This window comes from Cupressus sempervirens, chromosome 5, assembly GCF_028749045.1.
Source record: "Cupressus sempervirens isolate cs-2001-9-10 chromosome 5, ASM2874904v1, whole genome shotgun sequence".
In the NCBI taxonomy this organism is placed as follows: Eukaryota; Viridiplantae; Streptophyta; class Pinopsida; order Cupressales; family Cupressaceae; genus Cupressus; species Cupressus sempervirens.
In genome coordinates, this window is record NC_143122.1 from 99,143,239 (window position 1) to 99,164,977 (window position 21,739).

At 36.4% G+C, this 21,739-nt stretch overlaps 1 protein-coding gene across 3 annotated transcripts in view; it reads left to right on the forward strand.

The window, feature by feature from the left end:
• USP (UDP-sugar pyrophosphorylase) overlaps nucleotides 1–21,739 on the forward strand; it is a 132,135-nt gene that overhangs the window by 94,835 nt on the left and 15,561 nt on the right. For all 3 annotated transcript variants that reach the window (XM_089828790.1, XM_089828789.1, XM_089828788.1), the window contains exons 16-17: nucleotides 2,019–2,078; nucleotides 3,562–3,642. In XM_089828790.1, coding sequence (XP_089684916.1) covers nucleotides 2,019–2,078; nucleotides 3,562–3,642 — 141 coding nt within the window. The remainder of the gene's footprint in view (nucleotides 1–2,018; nucleotides 2,079–3,561; nucleotides 3,643–21,739) is intronic.

A 21,739-nucleotide genomic window follows, 5' to 3' on the forward strand; every position in this document is an offset into this window, starting at 1 on the left:
CTTTGGAGTGGGCAGAGGATTTTTTAATTTTTATTTTGGAAGTTTTCCCTCACATAGGTGCAAATGTGCTCCACAAACCATGGAGAGTGTAGATTCTAGGGTGTCACGGAATTGGCATTGGTGGACAAAATCCGCAGTGGGGTTGGAAGTTCGTTCTGCAAACTATGGAGAGCGCAAATATGGACAAGCCAAGGATTACCATCCTTTGGACACATTCCTCCAATAAGTTATTTTTGTGCTCCAAGAGATGTGGAGAGCATAGTTTTAATCTGGTCATGGATTATATTGGTTGACTATATCTTGAGGTGGGTTGACTTGTGCTTCGCTCTAATTGGTGGTGCTTCTAACAACTGTACTGATTTTTTGCTTTGCATGATTTCAAGAATCTATGGTGGTTGCATAAGGAAAATGTTTCTTTGTTTTCCTCTTCATGGGTTATATGGCTGTATCAAGGTGGGGTCCCATAGAAATGGGTGAGGGTGACAATTAAGTCACAACATCTGGCGACTCCACGGGAGAAATGTTATAAACATTTCAAGGATAAAAACTTAATCTGAACTTAGAATCTCTGGTTACTCAATCTTATGTTATTAGAAAGAGAGAAAACAAGCTCAAAAGGGGAGATGAATAATATATTTGATCTAAACACTTTTACTTTGTAATAGCCTAAGTGTGTGTAAATGAGTTCATTCCAGCTCAACAAGATCACTCAAAAACCCTAGGATTAGTTATGACAAGTTATAGGTTCCTCTTGACTTCAAAAGCATCTTGCATATTGCCTCCTTGCCAGTTAGGTGCCCATAGCCTCAACAGAGTTTTCATTGCAAAACCTTAAGATAGCTCCCACATCCAGTATGACTTGAAATGAATCTGAATAAACATGTAAGGCTCCTTGTGATCATCAACAAATCACATCAACCACTAAGCTTATCCACAGTCAAGACTTGATATTGAAGGAACTTTGGAGTCATAGTACAATCTTCTAGCAATCTTAGCATACATGATACTTTGTTCAAGAGGGGATAATATATTTTGGTATTTTGTTCTATTGTTTGGTGGGGCATAAGACAAGCATCAACATGCATCCTTCTTGATGTGGATTAGGTATGCTCCCTTGAAGTGGCATTTGATTATCAAGTATTCTCAACATGTTTTCTATTATATTCATTTTGTGGAAGCTATTTCATTACAAAAGGTAAAACATACAATTTTGTTTTTATGAGTTCTAAAAACTTGCTTACATTTTAATATATTGTTTTTCGATGTTCCATGGGTTTTTAAAGACTAGGGATGCTCTACCCAATTTTAGGGATGCGGATAGGTGGGCGACAAGGGACAAATTTCTGAGATGTTTCCTAGAGGCCAAAAATAGGGGACACATGCCAAAAATAGTGGGACACGTCCTCTTGTAGCATTATATTTTCTTTTTATGTTTTTGGTTTTACAAATTATTATTTGTATGAATGTTGATTTGTGAAATACATTTATAAAATAAAAGATTTTTTTTGAAAAGTTATATGTACATTGTATATAATATTCATTGCTTATACACAACCTCTAAATATTCCATTTCTTGGAATGTCACCCTTCCCATTGCAACTTCCAATTCTCATTTTTGGTAACATATTTGTAAGACTTTCAAGCTTTCTAATATTTTGTAGTTTATTATGTTTCTAATATTTGGCCTCTCATAAATGAGGCACCACCTTTGGAGGGATCCATAGGAAAGTCTATTTGAGAAACTGCCAGACTATCAATTCTTTCATGACCTTGACATAAGCTAAATAAGCTCTTAGAATTTTCTATATTTTATTAAGAAACCGAGTATATCTAATAAAAGGAATAATTTCTTAGTTGAATATGTTGTGTCCTGTACCATATTTGTATAAGATCTAGATATATTGAATTTAAAATATATCTCTAATTTTAGAATTTTTTCTTTTAACATTTGATTTTTTCACTGTACACAATTTTATACGCCTAAAAGCATTTTAAATGTTTAATTTTTGCATATGCAGGTGATGGACACATGGCTTGCTTACGCACCAGTGAAAAACAATCCAGAAGATGCTGCTAAGGTTAATATTTTTTTAAAATTTTCTTGAGACTTGTGAAAATTTTTCCTGTATTTCTTACTACCTCAATCACATGTTGAAATCATCTTATTTGTTCTGAGATGACTGCCTGCACTATTGTAAAAATCTTCCAGCAGATACATAGCCTGGAATGTTTAGACATTCTCCAGCTGGCATCTACTTTTGAATTCCCATATAGTGCACCCAAGAATTTGATGCCTTTGTATTGTAGAATTGAATTTTGTTTCCAGTAATACACAATTGGTTATCCACAATCACCATGTCTTTTCTATTGATAATATTTCTTGCAAAAAGGGGTTTTGTTCAACTTTCAAGTTAGGGAAACATGTGCTGCTAGTTACATGTTTAAGAATATGGTAAATAGGGAGGTGCCTTGCAGGCTGTAGTTGTGTGTAGCAAATGGATCAAATGGATGAAGTCAAAGTCATACAAGGGAAAGGAAATGAGTTGGACAGGAGTATATAATGGAGACAATTCAGTACACAAGCATAGACTTCCCTAGTCTTAATATGAGAAATATTTAAGAATCTACTCGGGAATGTTAGATCTATTTTCTATAAACGGGGTCTAATTTCAGAGTTTTATGTTGAACTCTGAAATATTTAACTGTGAACACAGTGGTGATGTGATGGCCAGTTCCAGGATCCACTTCTGCCTTCCAGGTCTATTTATGCACTTTGGATTGCATCTCTCAAAATAGTAAAATACCTTATGACATGCATGCAATATATACAGAAGGTAGGGTATTACCGTGTTGGTTTCCAGCCTTTGACTCTAGCTTTTATGTTCATCTGGTCCTTTTTCCTTATGGTATTATTACTTTGCGTTTCTCTTTGCATTTCTACTTTGATAATATAGTTTGTGTTTACTTCCTCCTGATTTACCACTAATCCATCCAGCTAGTTATGTTTGATTGTTTTAGTGTATGTTGTTTTTCAGTATGCTAATTTTTATAGATCCTAGGGTTAACATTTCCCTAATACTCTTTTGTAACAATACGCACTTGAAGATTTCCACTTGCATGTGCTGATCACTTCTAGACACCAGTTGCATTTATTTCTCCGTCAAACACTTGTGGACATCTTAATTATGTCTTTCTCGAAGCTGAAGACTCAAATAATACTAGTATTTTTACTAATTTGAAAATTTTTGTGCTTCTGATATAGCGTAGTGGGCCCAATCAACAATGATTAATATTCATCTGTGTACTTTTGTCCAATTTTCCACCTCAATCCTTTGAAACATGCTTGAGAATATTAGGATGATATTTGCATGGGGTTAAGACTGAATATAATTTATATATTTGTAAAACTGTTAAATATTGTATGTTTCATATATGGAATCTTCTGATAAATTGTAATACTGAATATAATTCATATATTTGTAAAACTGTTAATATTGTATGTTTCATATATGGAATCTTCTGATAAATTGTAATACTGAATTTATATGGTTTCTGAGGCAGGTACCAAAGGGTAATCCTTATCATAGTGGGACAAGTGGAGAGATGGCCATTTATAGAGCACATTGCAAAATGCTTAGGAAGGTATGCGTGGGACTGCAGAAAACTTTGTTTTTAGGAAAGGAAAAATTGCTTATAAAAGGAACTGCTATATATCTTAAATCGCTCTATTGTTGTTTCTCTCTCTTCCATAGACTTACTTCTATTTCTAATGGCCACTCCACTTCTACGTTTACATATTCTCCTCTCTGTTCAATTTTGAAACTTTCTCTTTCTCTCTTCAAATGTTTCTATTTCTCTCTTTGTTTGTATAGAAACATTCTTGTGTATAGTTATATATATAGATCATTTATGATCTCTGTTTAATTAAACATTCATTCTTTCACCATGATATGGTATCAGAGCTATTAAAAATAATAATTTCATTATTGAAATTTTCTGAGTTATTTTTTGGAAATAGGTTTTGAAAATCTTTAATTTTTTCATGAAATTTTAGAGTCAAGATATTCAACATCCTTTTCCTGGGTGTGTTCAAAAATTTGTTTGCAGGGATGTTTTCTAAAATCCGTCTAGCGACTTTTTTGGACATTTTTGACCCATCTTTTTCTGCACATCTTCTTCAAAGGCAGCATCTAGGGTGTTCTAAACCTTCTATCTCTGATTTTCATCTAGTAGAGTGTTTTTTCCACCATTAGGATAGGCGGCGTCTGGGGTGTTCTAAACCCTCTATCTCTGATTTTCATCTAGTAGAGTGTTTTTTCCACCATTAGGATTGCAACCCTCCCTTGGATTTTTTGAGTACCACTTTTTGTAGGAATGGACAAAGAAAGCTATTGAGAAAACCTAATAAACAGATGTAAAAATAAAATGAAATCCTAGAAAGGGAGATGGCTCAGCTCTGCAGGAAAGTTGATGATGATCAAAGCAATCCTTTCGAGAACCCTCATATACTTCACATGACTTGTATGAAACTCCCCAAATCAAAATAAGACTATGTAAACCCAAAAATGAGATGTTTCTTTTGGAGTCGAATGAGGGACAATTTTTTTTTTTGTTGATTACATGGGATAATACCTTCTTCCCCAAGGAGGCTAGGGTTACTGGACTAATGTAGTCAAACATAATGAACTTGACCATGAGGCTGCAGCTAGTATGGAATATATACTTAAATGGGTACCAAAATATGGTCTCGATACTTCACTAGGAGTACCTAGGTGGTAATGAAGACACATGGATCATAACAATGGCCAACCCACCCAAAGTACCATCCATTTGGATCTAAATTTTAGAGTGCAAAGACATCATTTCCCACCACATCACATGCAAAAAAAGGAATGAAAATAAAGAGGCCTTTTAGATAGATTCTTGGGGAGGGGAGAAAACATTAGGCGACACACCAAGCCTGTAAGATATCAGAGAGGAAATACTTAGAATATGGGGAGTGAAAGTATCTAACTTTGGAAGAAAAATCGATGAGAGTGACACAAATACATGGGAATGGAGTCCCCTTGTTGGAATTAATGCATCGAAAGATCAAATAAACACATTAATAAAAAATCTGAAAGAAAGATGAGTTTTTCCTACAAAAGGGGAGGACATTGTCAGATGGTATGGCTTAAACACAAGAAGCTAAAATGTTAGTGTAGGCTATAAGATCAAAGAAGCAGTGGTGGAAAAACGGAAATGACCAAGGAAACTCATATGTAATAGCAACATTTTGTCAAAGGCATGGGTATAGACTTGGATTGTGAAACAAAAACGAATTCGAAAGGAAAAGATAGGCCGAGGAAAATGAATATCCATAGGAGTGATAGAACTAGTAAGCAATGTAGACATAACAAAGATAAAGGAAAACCATACCTTTATAGTTGGGATGACCCAATGCATAAGGCCTTCAACAGAATCAATATCCCAAGGATGACGGACTGAAAAGGGAAATGACCAAAGTAGGAAAAAATACTATGTGGACTCCACTTGAAACAAAATGGGTCGAAATAAATTTTGACAGGGCCTCCAAAGACAACCCTTGATCAAGTGGAATTGGATGCATTGCTAGAAATTAGTAGGGGAACACAATAGCAAAGAAAATAGAATTCATAAGTGAAACAATAAATAATAATGTTGAATTCAGGGTTTTTGGCTAGGTTACAAATGGGTTTCAACATTAGTGCTAGGAAGATACATTTAGGAGATTCACTAAACATCATTAATGCAATAAGAAAGAAGATGACTCAAAGCAAAAAGCTAGCATAGTGGCTCAAATTGATAAGGGAGTTAATACAAAAGCTCAAAGATTTCAAATCTCCCACATATTCAGAGAAGGAAACAGGTAGGCATATCGCAAGGCAAAAACAATGGAAAAAAGTGGGAATGTTTTATCACTATGCACAAGTAAAGCCAAGGACATAGTTGAAAAATGAAGCTGATCATACAAACAATCGACACATTGTAATGCACAAGGGAATGAGGTCACAACAAAAAGGAGCCATAATGTTTATATGACTGAAATCCAAGATAGGGACATATGGAGAAAGAGGCTTTAATTTGATAACATACTAGAAGAAATGTGAAACCCAAGATAATTGATGTCATCGTGAAAAGGATTGATGGATACAATAGCCGAATAACTTGTTAAATTGCTATAAAAGAAGTGTGTAAACCAATATGGAATTTAGTGCTAAGTACGAAGATAGGTGGTTCATGGCTAGTTATACTTAGGATTGACCAAGGATGAGTCATTGTAGTAGAATAACGGGTTGCAAATACGACAAGAGAAAATGGACACCCTAATTGTTGTGGAATCCATTAAAACAATGGTTTCCTTTTTGTAGATGTCTCAAACAAACATCTCAACAAGGTGCTCTCAATTAAACACCCTCTGATTTTGCATATAGTGGAGGAGGTATTGGGTAGAGAATTTCTCTATTCATATCACAAGCATGTTAAACTCAGTGATCAGATTTATTTAATTTACTTCATTGAATTTATAATAGGGTTCTTAAATCCTTTAATATTATATATATACATATATATGCAATTAATGCATATATTGATTGTGATTAAATCCTTAAACCATGGAATTATGAGCCCACCCACTTTGTCCTTTATATAAGGTTGAACATGATGTATAAGCTCCGATTGTAGTATATTTGACCGAACCGATGTGGAGGCAGTGATGACCAATACTGAAATATTAGACTTTGGAGAATGCAATTCATTCAATATATTTCTTTGCAATCAAAGTTGATAAGAACAATCACTTAAAATAAGTGTCTTACACCTTTGTAGGAATAATAAATAGGCTTGAATAATATATTGTTATATTTCAATACAATACTGTTGGCAATGATTAATGTATGCAGTCAACTTTTGATTTCATCAAGTAGGAGACATGATTATATTTGTGTTCGATGTTGATTTGAATCGCAGAATAAACACACATTAAGTATGATAGGTGGGAGTTACGTTCCTGATGGGTAGTGATTCCATTGTGGAGTCACGTCCCTTTAGGCACGTGATTCATGGTGTCTGCTTAATAAACTAAAACAATCACCATCGACCAAGATGTGATTAATCATTAAACATCCGCTCAAGCAGCTGATCAACTTTGTTGATAATTTAAATCAATCTCTCTTGTGTAATATTTCATATGATTTAGTTGAGTTTATATATATATATATATATTTCATTTAATATATTATCTAACAATAATATCACTATATATAAATATATGAAATATTTGCACAAGTATAGATAGATATTTTTAATGAAATATTTCTCTTCATTAAACTAATGCATCAACAAAGCACAATGTTAATGTTGATATGCAAACAATGTTTCTTGCTTTCACCTTGACTTGGGGAGTGGTAAAGGCAAAGAAACTTTGCCAAATGCTTTTCAAGTATAATTTCCTTGGTGAATTGACACAATTCTAGATAATCTAGATATCTATCTATTATATATGTAGGTATCTATCTATATGTGTGTGTAGGCAAATTTAAAATAAGTAATCTATTTAAATTTAAAAACATAAAAAGTTTACTAAACTAATGCAACTAAATTTCTAAATATGTTTAAATTTTAAACAATTGAACTTACCTTCAAGAGCTCCAATTTCAAGAATTGTCTAAATATGGCTTGTGTCATATGGTGGTTTGTGACAAATATTTGGATATCTTGTGCCTCTTCATACATTTTCTTAATCCACTCAACCTTAGTGCCATTTTTTTGCAGCATTAGGTTGAGTGAGTGCATGTCACAAGGTGTCCAAAAACTTTGTTCGTACCACTCCTCAACCAATAAGTCGACAGCCCTACAATTCTTTGCATTGTCGGTTGCTACTTGAACAACATTACGAGGGCCAACTTGCACAATGGCTTGGATGAGAATGTTTGCAATGAAAGGACCATCCTTTACCTGACCTTCACAATCCACAACTCTTAAGAACTTGCACCTCTTGTAGACACTGCAATAAGATTCATCAAAGAATAGTTCCTAGTATCTTTCCATCCATACGATACTATTGTGACACTTGTTTTGGTCCATAAATCCTTGATGGGCATGGCAATTTGTACATGGGGCACCTCATCATCAAGTAAAGTAGTGCTTACCTTCTCATAACTAGAGCCCTTGAACCCTTTTGGAACTTCATTAATTGCTCTCAACATGTATTGCAAATATGGTGAGCGAACAACATTAAATCATAATCCATTTGCATATACACATCTCACTATGGCTTGATCAACAATGTCTCTAGCTTCATTTTGAAATGATCCTTCCAATGGTCCCATTGCTTTCTTAGAGATATGAAAGAAGGGGAACTCCTCCAATCCCCAATGGTACAAAAGAGAATCTTGAAGATAGTAGATAGGTTAGATGACAACCAAATCTTGAAGGATTCTTTGGCCTTGCTAGGCTTTGACTCTCCTAGTAAAGATGATGCTATTGGCTTTGATTGGCTCCAAGTGAAAGGAAAACAAAGTCGAAAAAATCAGATGTGGGATTTGAGACAAAGTGGGAGGACCAACTCGAAAGGACTCCAGGATTAAAGAAGTTACTAGATATTTTGCAAATAGAAAGAAAATAACCTTGGATAATGCTTCTAGGGTTAAGAACAAAAATAAATGAATCATTCACTAGGGGCCTTGCCCATCCGTTATGTCGTAAATATGAAGATTCTACCTGGAAATATTAGTGGTTTAGATAGTCCTATGAAACAACATCTCATTAAATAATATATTATAGAGAGAAACGTAGATATTCTGCTGATTCAAGAAACCAAGATGAAGGCTGAATTTTTTGTAAACTTTGTTAGAAATGTTAGGTCTCTTGTAATTTTATGACCTTTGATACAGATGGGGATTGTGAAGGACTAGCTATCCTTTGGAATCCCAAGAAGCTGAATGGCTTTTTGATGTCTAGAAGTATGAATAGTATTGTGTCATAAATGGAGATCTCTTTGTTTAAAAAGTGGAACCTCATCAATATCTACACTCCAAACTCTTGTTTGGGAAGACTTTACTTCTGGACCGAGCTTGTTGGTATTATTTTGAGTCAGCCCCCAGAACACTAGATTATTGGGGAGGATTTGAACTTCCCTCTTTACCCCTCCAGAAAACTTGGTGGACAAGATGACTACTCATAAAGTATGGTTAATCTAGTCAACTTCTTCTTGGCTAAATTCACTTGGAGTAAGATAAGAACTAGAATATTCTTCCTCATCTCTCACTAAATGCTTTACCAAGAAGTCCAGCCCACAATGCAGTGCTTCTGAATTTGGAAATGGGAAATAGGAGGGGTACCTTCCCCTTTAGATGTGAGATAATGTGGTCTTTTCACTCGGATTTCAAAATGTCTATTGTCGATTGGTGGAACACACCCATCCATGGAAACCCTATGTTTGTTGTTACTAAAAAGCTGAAAACTGTCATAGAGAGAGTACGAGGTTGGAACAAGGTCTCTATTGGAAACATATTTCAGGAAAAGAAATCTCTCGCCTTGGAATCAAAGGACATTCAATCATTAATGGAAGGGCGTAGGTGGGATGATAATACCTATGTTATGGAATAGGAGGTCCTTACCCTTCAGCTTTTAGATAATCTGGTCTTTTTACATGGATTTCAGGATGCTTATTGCTGACTGGTGGAATACGCCCTTCCACGAGATCCCTATGTTTGTTGTTAGCCAAAAAGTAAAAATTGTCAAAGAGAGAGTAAAGGGCTAGAATAGGGTCTCTTTTGGAAAGATGTTTTTGGAAAAAAAAATCTCTTGCCTTGGAATTAAAAGACCTTTAATCTTAAATGGAAGGGGGTAGGGGGGATGATAATACCAATGATAGGGAGAGAGAGATAACACCTCAAGGGTTCAAAATAATTAAAGAGGAGGTCTTCTAGAAGCAAAAGTCAAGAGTTTAATGGTTGATAGAGAGGCATAAAAACACTAAATTCTTTCATCAAACTGCAATGACACACAGGTCACTGAGTATGGTAAGGAAGTTGGTAACAAAAGATGACTTAGTTATGGAACAGGAAGAAGGTATTGCATAAGTTGTCTCCTATTTTTCAAACCTTAATCAAAATATTCAAAGGGATAAAGAAAGAATTGACAAGGAACGGGAGGTTGTTCCTAGCCTTATTACTGAAGAGGATTTGATAAATATGCTGAAATCGACTACCTTAGAGGAAGTTAAAAAGGCAGTGTTCTCCTTTGGTCCTTTTAAATCTCTTGGCCGAGATGGCATTTCTCTCCTCTTCTTCTAGGATCATTGAGATATTATTGCTATGGACATCTTTAACATGCCTAGAGACTTCTTCATATCATGTAAAATTTTAAATCAATTAAATGCTATTTTAATTGCTTTGATTCCCAAGAAGAGAGGTTCCAGCTCTATGAGTGATTTTCATTCTATTAGCCTCCGTAATGCTATTTACAAAATTCCTCTAAGCTGATGGTCTTCAAACTCAAAATAGTTTTGGACAAATTGGTTTCTCCAACTTAAAAAGGATTTGTTCAGGGAAGACATATAATGGATGTTGTGACCACTACCCATGAAATAATACACTCTATGCACCCTAGTAAAAAGGTTGGTATAACGCTCAAAATTAATAGTTCAAAGGCTTATGACAGGGTTTCTTGGAGTCTCTTGTTTGAGATACATAGAAAATTTAGTCTCAAAGGAGGATTTTTGAGAATATTTGAAGCTTGTTATGCTACTCCTTTGGTTTCAGTTCCAGCAAATGGATCTCCAAAACAAAACTTCTCTTGTGGAAGAGTTTTGAGGCAAAGGGATCCTTTGTCCCCTTTCTTTATTCTCATTGTGGAAGCTCTTGGTAGGAAGGTGGCTAAATTTTGTAAGCACGGGTTAATTAAAGTTGTTACTGCTGGTTCTACCCTCCAAGCTGGTTCTCATCAACAGTTTTTTGATGACCCCATTTTCTTTGGTTTTGTTTCAAAATAATAAAAGTGAAGTATTAGAAGAAGATCCTAGATGACTATGTAGGAACTTCAGGTTAGTTCATCAGCTATTCAAAAAAATAAATAAATTTCTGCAATACTGACCCTAGCTTATTGACAAAAGTTGTGGATATTATCGAAGTTAGATGGAGTCCCTCCCTGGTACCTATGTTAGTTTCCCCCAAATCTTCAAATCCCCCTAATAATACCTTTTGGCATGGAATAATTGAAAGATTCCAAAAGTTGGCAGGTTGGTGGGGGAAGTTGTTGAGTCCAGCTAGAAAAATCCATCTCCTTAAAGCGTCACTTCAAAATATTTCGATGTATTGCCTATCCTTGTTCAAAATGCGTACTTCGGTAGTCAACTAGATATAGGAAATTCTTTGGACAAGAGCTGAAGAGAAAGAAATGATATCCCTAGTTAGCTAAGAGAAAGTTTGCCTTCCTAAGTTTGGTGGTGGGCTTGGAATTAGGGAGCTAAAGAATTTCAATTTATCCTGGCTTGCTAAAATCGGATGACAGCTCCTTCAGGGATCCAAGACCTGGATCAGTATTCTGAAAGCTAAGTACTTAAGAGGGAATGACCCCATAGCTTCTTATTCAATCATGGGCTTCCAAATGTGTCTATTTTTTGGAATAATACTTTTGAGCTGCAGAAAGTTGATGAGAAAGGGAGAGGGTAATATTGTTGGAAATGACAACAACACTCTCTTTCAGAATGAGGTTTGTGAAGGAGATAAGCCACTTTCTAACCTCTGCAATATGGAAAAGTTGTGTATCTCTGTTCTATGTGAGAAAGTAAAAAATTACATTGATTGGAATAGGGGTCCTCCTTCTTGGGTTAATATAAAGGACAAAATTGTTAACAATTTCCTTAGGAGCACTAGGTGGCTTCCAGAGTGGGATATTAGATTGGCTAAGCTTTTCTTTTTCTAGGGGGATTGCTCAGTGTTAAATCCTATTTTAGAGGACAAATTTGTGTGGAGACCCTCCTCATCTGGCATTTTCTCAGTTAAGTCAACTTATTTACTTGATAATTTGTCTAAAAATGGATTTCAAAAAAGGGATTTCGATTCTCTAATAGGTGTAATTTGTACTATAATGAAAGCGGAAACATTGATCACCTTTTCTTACATTGCACTTATTTTTCTGAGATTTGGGCCAATGTTTTCTCTTCTTTATTAGGGTGGCTCAAGAATTGTTGTCCTCCTTTATATTTGTCTAGTCTATTTGCCCATTCAAGCACGAGGTGATAGAACTTTGGAAGTAGATCCCTCCTATGGTTGCTTGGGGATTTGGAAAGAAACAAACCATATTCTTTCAGGATTTGCCTAAATCTTCAAGAGAAGTCTTTGATAGTTTAAACAACAAGCTGCTGAAAATATAAACTCTGCTTCCTTTGGAAACTTCAAGAATATGCCCTCACTTCTGAAAGTTAGGATCAAACAAAAGTGGGCCCTCAATTTGAAGTTGATGGTTATTGATTAGAATAGGAAAAGAATAGAAAAAATTGAACACTCAATGGTGCCCCTCTCCTCAGGACTAGATTAAATGTAACTTTGATGGGTCCTTGTGTCTCGAGTGATTCTTAGATACTTTAGAGGTAAAGTAGTTTGCACAACAAAATTTCTAGGGATCAGATCTAATAATTATGCTAAGGCAATGATAGCATGAAAAAGTCTCGAGATTGCTAAACAAATAGGTTGCAATAAAATTATTGTATAAGGTGGCTCTAAACTGATGATTAACATCCCTAATGAAATTAACTATAGTCCATGGGAAACTAATGCAAAGGGGTTTGTTAGAGTAAAGGGTTAATTTAATTTAATTTAATTTATTAAATTGCCTTTACTCCCTTCTTAAGATTTCACTGTATACACATGCATTTCCATTTAATAATTAAATAGTAATTATTAAATGTCATTTACCTCTTAGGGTTTCCATTTTAGGTTTTACGATCTCCTTCTATAAGGATTGATCAATTGTAAATTTTATTAATTCTTTCAATCTGATAATATATTCTTCCATATTTTCAGAGCCAAACCCTTGCCTTCTCTTTGTCTTTTTTTTTTTGCGATAGGTTCTTGCATGCATGTGTTCTTCGGATTTTGTGGATTTGTATTGCTCAAATCCTTCATGGTATCAAAGCCGGATTTGCTATAGCTTGTTCTTATTTGGAGAAAAAGAGGAATGAGGGTTTGGTAGAACATATTTGGCTATTTTCAAGTTTTTTTTTTGCGAGGGGGTCTCTAAATTTCGGAGCACTTTGAGGCCAAACAGACCTCATGGTTGGATTTAGAGGACGTGAAAACCCTTATTTTCATATAAAATTCGTCAAATTTGGACAATGTTGACTTGTGAGGCAATTTTTTTTTTGCATACCAGGGCTGTAAGGCCTTGGCACACAATCCAAGAAGGCGATTACGATTTTAAAAATGAAAATAAATTTAAAAAATGGTTTTATAACTGTCGTGGTTATTGAAACCGTGCGGCGGTTAAACACCCACTGCTATTGTTAACTAATTGTGCGGGGTTCTGTTTACACCACTTGTGATTTAACCATACATCGTCGGCGGTTCACCAATGGCTCCACTGCTCTCCAACCACCTCAGCTCGACCTTTGTCAAGTTGCGCCACCACCACTAAGCCCAAGCTCCGCTTTGCCCATGGGCCACCGAAAAGCTCCGTTCTGGCTAGCCTGCGGTCATGTTGGGGGTTGGGGGCTAAAATTTTAAGCCCCTTCAATTTCTTTGGGGGGTTTCAAATTTTTTTTTGCACTTCTAGAGGCCTTGTTAGTATTTTGGCTCTAACTTGAGCATATAGTATCGTTTTTTGGAAAATGAAATATCATTGGAAAGCTGATTCCGATACACACATGATGGTGAAAGTATTTTTTGAATTTTTTTCCAATTTAGTACTTGTTTTTTTCGCTCAAAGTCAGATGATGCTTTCTACCTTCTGGGGGCATAACTTGCTCGTTTTAGCTCCGTTTTCCGATTTGAAAAAAGCATCAGAAAGCTCTTCTCGAGCACTTTCTAGGTTTTCTGTTATCTCACTAGTATTTTTTCTAGGGATTTGTGATACTGAATTGAAATTTTTTTTGCTCTTTTCTTGTATACGCATTCCTTCTAGCAGCTAGGGTTTGGTTTTTTGCATTGTGGGGGTTGTTTTTTCAATTATTTTTTGTTACAATATCAGTATATCAGAAAAATTCAAACACTTTCTTAAAACAATGCCCAAGACCGCTTCTTGTCTAGTTCTTCTAAACCCACATAACTATCACACATGGACATCTGCTATGCAACGACTTCTTCGATCAAAGGGTTTGTGGTCTTGTTTAGATAGTGCAGCCAATTTTCCAGAGTCAATATCAGACTTTGTAGCACATGAATAAGATGGTCGAAGCCATGGGTCTGATTTCTTTGAGTGTTTCAGACAGCTTACAGTTTCATCTTGATGAGTGCACCATTCAATAAATGTGGGACAAGTTCAAGGACTTGTTTGGTACCATCAAGAAGTTCAGAGCACTTGAAATTGAGGTAGAGCTTACTTCACTTGTACTAGATGCTTTTCCCTCTATTGAGGACCTTCTGATGAGGTTCAAACAACAGAGAACTTTGTTACATGGGTGTGGGAAAGTGAAGACAGATAAGGAGTGCATCTATTTGATTCTGTTAAAGCTTCAAGAAAACTTTCAGCTTTTCTCTTCTACCTTCCATTCCACTATGGATGCTTTGGGTCCTAGATTCACCATGCCCACTTTTGAGGTTTTCTGTGGTCAATTTATTAGAGAGTGGTCCAAGCTTACATTGTTGGATACTCCCATAGGATCAAAGATCTAGGCATTGGTTGCTCAAACATCTATAGGGAAGCCGAAGCCAAAACCGAAGCCCAAGCTAGATTCAACAGGCAGTGAGAGTTCCTCCAAGCCTACTCGTAAATCAGATGCTTGGAAATTGACTCCGAAGGGTAAATCTTCTAAGTCTAGTGAGTCTTCCTCCAAGACTAAGAAGTTTAGAGGATTTCCTTAGTTTTTGTGGCAAGAAAGGACATTCAATTTCTAGGTGTTGGAAATGTCTTGAGGCTTTTAAGGAAGCCATGCAACATCATAGTATTGCTTCTCTGAAGCCACCACCTCCTTCAGGGAAAGGACACACTCTTTTTGTACAAGCATTGTCTTCATCAGCTTCTTGGATTCTTGATTCAGGTGCTTCCCACCATATGACACACTCACCTGATTTGGTTAACTCACTTGCTTAGAGTGTTACTATACAGATTGTAGTTGGTGACTCTGCACAACTTTTAGTTTTAGGTTCAGGCTTTATCTCTTTCGCGGGATGTTTACTATAGGATGTTCTCTTCGTTCTAGCCATTTCTACGAACCTCCTATTTGTCTTATAGATTTGTCATTCTGGCTCTGGTAAGACAGTTGAGTTCTCACCACATGATGTGGTTATTCGAGACCTCCATGATCCTGACTTGGTTGTTGCTATTGGGAGTGTTGATCTTTAGTCTCACTTATACCAGTTTGATGGCTTTGAGAGCTTTGATTCTACAGGTGTTTCTCTTATTGCTCATGCAGACACAATGAGCAAGCTTTGGTGTGAGCGTTCTGGCCATGTCAACTACAAATATCTACAACAGATGAGTACACAGGAGCTAGCGATTGGGCTACCTTAAATCTCTTCTACTGACGGTGTTTGTCAAGGTTTTGCACTTGGCAAACATCATAGAGATCCGTTCATGACATTTAGATCCACACATGCTAAGGCTCCATTGGAGTTGATACACAGTGATTTTATGTCATTCTCCACTCCATCCTTTTTAGGTGCTCGATATGTGCTTACTTCATAGATGAGTTCTTTAGACGCACATGGGTGTACTTTTTGAAGTACAACTCTAATGTTTTTGATTCATTTCAAATCGTTAAGACATTTGTGGAGAAGTAGTCTGGTCTTTCTGTCAGGCGTATACGCACTGACAATGGCAGGGAATATGTGAATTAGTCTTTCAAAGATTTTGCATTGAGCATGGTTTACAACATCAATTCACAATTCCCCATACCCCTCAATAGAATGGGGTTGTGGAGAGATAGAATAGGACATTACGGGAGATGGCCAATTGTATGATACAGTCTCAAGCTATGAGTTCTTCATTTTGGGTTGAGGCTATCAATTGTGCCAACTATATTCAAAATCGGATGCCTTACAAGGAATTGCAACATCTGACTCTTGAGGAGGCTTGGACTCATGTCAAGCTCAATGCTTCTGCATTCCGCATTTTTGGTAGTGACACTTGGGCATTTATTCCTGATGCTCAGCGCAAAGCCATGGAGAGGAAGAGCCAACCACTCATCTTTGTTGGCTACTATGAGGATGTGAAGGTGTACATGTTGTTTGATCCTGATTCTAGAGATGTCTTGTTTCGGTGAGATGTCCAGTTTGATGAGCGTTATCCTCAAATGGAGCATCCATCACCTGCTTCTCACTTACTACCTAGTACTTCCTCTTCTGCTCCATAGGATTATGTATCCTTTGAGGAAAATCTTTGATGTTGATCCCCCTTCACCACCTCCACCAGTTGTTCAGCAAGTTCCCAAGTGGGCTTGTGATACTATTGGTGTAGCAGGACCTATGGTAGGTGATCCTTTAGATTCTCGTCGCACTCATGCTCAAACCTCTGGTACTGGACTATTGAGTCATGCCATTTCAGATGATCCACATATTTTTTCACAGACGATAGGACACCTAGAGTGGAATAGGGTTATGGATGAGGAGTACTCTTCTATGATGAAGAACCACACATGGGATCTTTGTCCTCTTCGGAAAGGAAGAAAGTTGGTTTGGTGCTGGTGGATGTATCATACCTAGTATGTTGCAGATGGTTCTATTGATAAGTACAAGGCATATCTTGTTGTGAAGGGTTTTTCATAGGTTGAGGGTATTGATTACTTCAAGATCTTTTCTCCTGTTGCCAAGATGAATTCTATTCACCTTGTACTCTCTCTTACAACTTCTCAGGGATGGATATATTTTTAGATGGACGTGAAGAGTGCCTTTTTGCATGGAGTTTTGTGCAAGACTTTTCTTTGGTATGTAGGATTCAGAGGTCTTTATATGGTCTCAAACAAGCCCCTTGGGCTTGGTATGAGAAGATGGATTCCTTCTTGCTTGCTTTACAGTTCACTCGGTGTCATTCCAATCCTAGAGTATACATTCAATGTCATGGGATTGACTTAGTGATACTTGTGCTTTATGTCGATAATCTCATCATTACAAGTACCTCATTCTCCATGATTAAGAGTGTGTAGTGAGCTTCGAGAGATCAAATTGAGATGATAGACCTTGGACTTCTACATTATTTTTTGGGCCTACAGGTTGTTCAGTCTTCGGATGGGATAGCCATACTCTAGCAGAAGTATGCTCTTGATATGCTTCAGAGATTGAGCATGCTTGATTGCAAGCCTGCTCCCACACCTTTTTAGTTAGGTGTTGTTTTATCTACCACTTGCACTACTCCTACAGTGGATTCCACTTTACACTAACAGCTGGGGTAGTTTGTTGTACTTGACACACATGTCCTGATATTTCCTTTGTGGTTGGACTTATCTCTAGATTCTCACATGATCCACATGAGAGTCATTGGCAAGTTTCCAAACATATCTTGAGGTACATTCGGGGTACTACATGTTATAGCATTCATGTAATGTTCCCCATCTTTTTGACTCTCAATGGAGTTCTTAGCTTTTCATTCTCCGATTGCTAAGTTGAGAAATAAAGAGAAATAAATTAAATTAATGTCAACAAATAAATAAATCTAAAGGTGACTTTATATTTAATTAATTTAATTTTCTAGAAGCACAACTAATTATTGTATTGAACAACTCTGCTGAAAAGAACAAGTTCAGATCTAGCAAGGATGGATGTAGAACATATCCCAAAGAACCAACTGTTTCCTCAAATGATAAAGAGACCTCCTGTAACTGCTGTACATAAAGATCCTCAATCATATCAACCTTGTAAGATTGATCATGTAGAGAATGGACAAAGAGGGTCAGAGTGTTCCCTCGCAACAATTGAACAAGGATCTTCTTCATCAAAGAGAAGATGTATATCATCAATAATATCTCCTAGATCTGTTATGTAGGACTCAACAAACAAGCCTGAAAAATCTGTGATGTATTCATCCCTTGATGCTGGAACCGGAAGACAAGGTGTACCTAACTGTACTAAATTACATGGACCTATCACTGTAGCAATGTATGCATGTGGAATTTTTTGATGTTGTGACCTCGTCTTGCATCTGCCAATAGGATCCCCAACGAATGAACCTACTGAATCACTATCATTGTTGTCATTATCAGTTTCTATAATATATGAAGTATGGAGAGGATTAGAGGATAAGCTAGGTGAACTTTCCTCAAAGTGAACATTCCTCTCTATGAATATCTCAGGAGTCTCAAGATCCATAAGTCTATATGCTTTAACACTGTCTTCATATCCAATGAAAGTACAAGGCCTTGGTGGTGGTGCCTTGCATTCCCTCGAAGATATGTGTACCCATGCTGGACAACCAAAAGCTCTAAAGTGTTAAACATATCTACTTTCATTATCCATACGAAGAACCTTGATGGCTTTACTTGATTGCTTCTCAACATAACTCTTGAAGGCTAGAAACTTATCAAACACTTCATTCTTATGATAAAAAAGTAGATCCATGTGTAGCGTGAAAAGTCATCAATGAAAGTGAGGAGATAGCAACCCTTGCTAACTGATATCACTAAAAAAGGGCCTGCTAGAACTGTATGAACCAACTCAAGAACAACTGATGCTCTCCAAGACTTCCCTTTCTGAAACTTCTCTTCTAGATGCATATCCATTGAACAAGTTAACATTCACCCTTAGAAAAGTTGATTGTAAGTAAACCTTTGACCACATTTTTTGAGCTAAGTTGATGAAGATAGCGAAAGGCAAGATGTCCATACTGCTCATGCCATAATTTACTTTGTGATTGTGAATGTGTCAACAAGGCATGTGAAGGAGACTTAGGCACAAAGTGGGAGAAAGAATAAAACCTTGTTTCATGATTAACTTTACCCACTGCAACCAATGAATCATCCTTAAGATTTCGTATCATTACTGAATTAAGAAGGAACTCAACTTTATTGCCACCTCCATAGTGAGTGATTTGGTGAATTGAAAGGAGAATAGTGCTAACGTTAGGAACATAGAGAACATCTTTGAACTCTCCATTTTCCATCTCAACTTGTCGTTTCCTTTCAACTTCCACTTGTGTATCATTCCTTACAAAGACGTGAGGTACCTTAGACTGCTTCAATGAAGAAAAGTGTCCTTTTGAAGAACTCATACGATGTGAGGCACTTGAGTTAATAATCCATTTCTCTGAAGAACTTGAACTTTCCATAAGTGCTTGCCCTTTTCCCTTTGAAGTGGATGGATTTGAATCCTTGGAAGCATTTGGCACATTGATTTTGTTCTGCTTAAGTAAGTTTTCCAACTCATCTATTCTCTTAGTCATGCAATGATGCTCATCATGATTTGGTTTCTTGCAATATGCACAAAATAGTTTATCCTTCTTGTTGTTGTTTCCCTTCTTGTTGGAAGAAGAATTGCCTTGTTGTGAGGAGGAAGATTGTTGTGTCTCTGATTATGATTTTGGCTTCTACTGCTTTTTCTTGTTGTTGGTAAAATTTTTTCTGCCTTGATTTGTTTGGTTCTCATTACTAGCCACCAATGCTGTAGACTTGGATGACTTGAGAATTCCCATATTTATCAACTTGGATTGTTCCAACATCAACATTTCTGTAAATGCATGAAATGAAGACTTAGTGAAGGCACTTCCTATGGTCAACCTGTGAGTGTTGTAACTCAAAACAAAAGATGCATACTTTGAAGGTAGCCTCTTCAAGATGTGATGAATCAATCTATCATCCTTCATGGGATTACCACAATCCTTAAGTAGTGCTCTTAATTCATTGGCTTTGTTGACATAGTCTTGAATTGTGTCAAATATCTTAGGATCCAATAGAAGTAGATCATCCTTAAAGCTGGAAATGTGGAAGAAGAGACCTTTATGATCACAACTCCTAATAATTCCTAAAGCCTGGTTGTCTTTAACTTGCAAATCAACTTGTGCAGCAGCACCAGTGGGTTTTACAATTGTACCATCAACATATAGATTTAAAACTTTTTCCATTAGTCTACTTAATACAATATCTTTCCATGTAGTATAATTGTGTGAAATTAAAAGTGGAGTTTTAGGTGAACCCATGATGCAAAAAACTAAAAGAGCACAAGAGAGAAAGAGAGACATAAGAACACAAGACACACCCCCCCTATTCACTCAATCAAAACACCACCCCAAAAATGACGCTTTTGGCACTTTATATGTAGTGCGCTTGCAATAGGCCACTTGTCAAAATGAACAAAAGTGGGCTTCTGATTCGGCTGTTTACAACCTGCTTTTGGAGTTTAAATTTGGTACTTAGCAATGTAGCTCATATATTCAACAATTTTGAAGTTTAATCAAAGCAATACAATGCAAAAAAGGACGTATTTCTGAAAGTGATATTTTTTTCCACACAAGCCTATAATCTGATTGCAGATCTAGAAAGTAGACAAAAAAAATGTACCTACAAAAAAAGCCGGAACCTGAATATGTGTCTAGATGAGTCCGAACTAAGCCTTTGAATTTGCAAAAATTGGGATTTGTGATTTGCAAAAGAATTCAAGAATAGAGATCTCAAACATTCTGAACCAATGTGTAGATCATGAAATTCTACCCCAAAACAAAAAAAATTGCTCGAAAAAGGAGTCCGTATGAGGGAGATATCGCTGTTTGAAAATCACCTCTGCAATTATTTTTCCTGAATTTCTGCTGTCGCACCTCCAAAAATTAATTGACTCTAGATTTCACCTCAGATGCCCGATGTTGATGAAACAAAAGTCGATTTGGGTTTTTTTGACCTTCTAAATATGATACCAATATCTGATTTGCACCAGCAAACTCCAATCTTGTTTTGCAAAAAAGATCTCTTCTATTGGCCTAAAAGGCCAATTTTTTCGCAAAATTTTGGAAATAAAATGCAAATCCGAAAAGCAAAAATGCAAAGACAAAATTATTCAGATTTGAAAAATTAATTGCACAGATCTAAAGAGAGCATACTAATTTCGCAGATCAGACCTTCGGGTTTCAGTTTGCAAAATTTTTTTGCCTTAGATTTGACTATGGCCTAAAGTAGGCAAATTTATAGTCAAAATTCACCAAATTGATGCTCCAAACGCAATGGTGAGGTTCGCTTTGGCTCTAGATGTTTCCAATGACTGCAGATTTTTCGAATCCGAATCAGGGTCCTCCGAAAGGCGAAGTAAAAATGGTCTTCAATGGCTATGTGAAGAGAAGCTCCCTCAGCTCTGATACCATGTAAGAATTTGCCTTAGGAAAAAATCACCCAAGATCAAGAAGCTCAAACACTAGCACAATATGGACCAATAAAGTATGATCAGAAAAAAAATATGAATTTGAATTAATGTGTATACACATTAGGAGTGCTTGTATATAAAGGCCTCTAGACTAACTAGGAGTTAACAAAGTGATAAGCCTCACAACTAAGCACATGTCCATTAAGAGTGGATTATCCTCCATTGAGCACAGAAGTTAGTGCGATGATGAGAGGATAAACTTACATAGATGTGTCATGTAAAAAGAT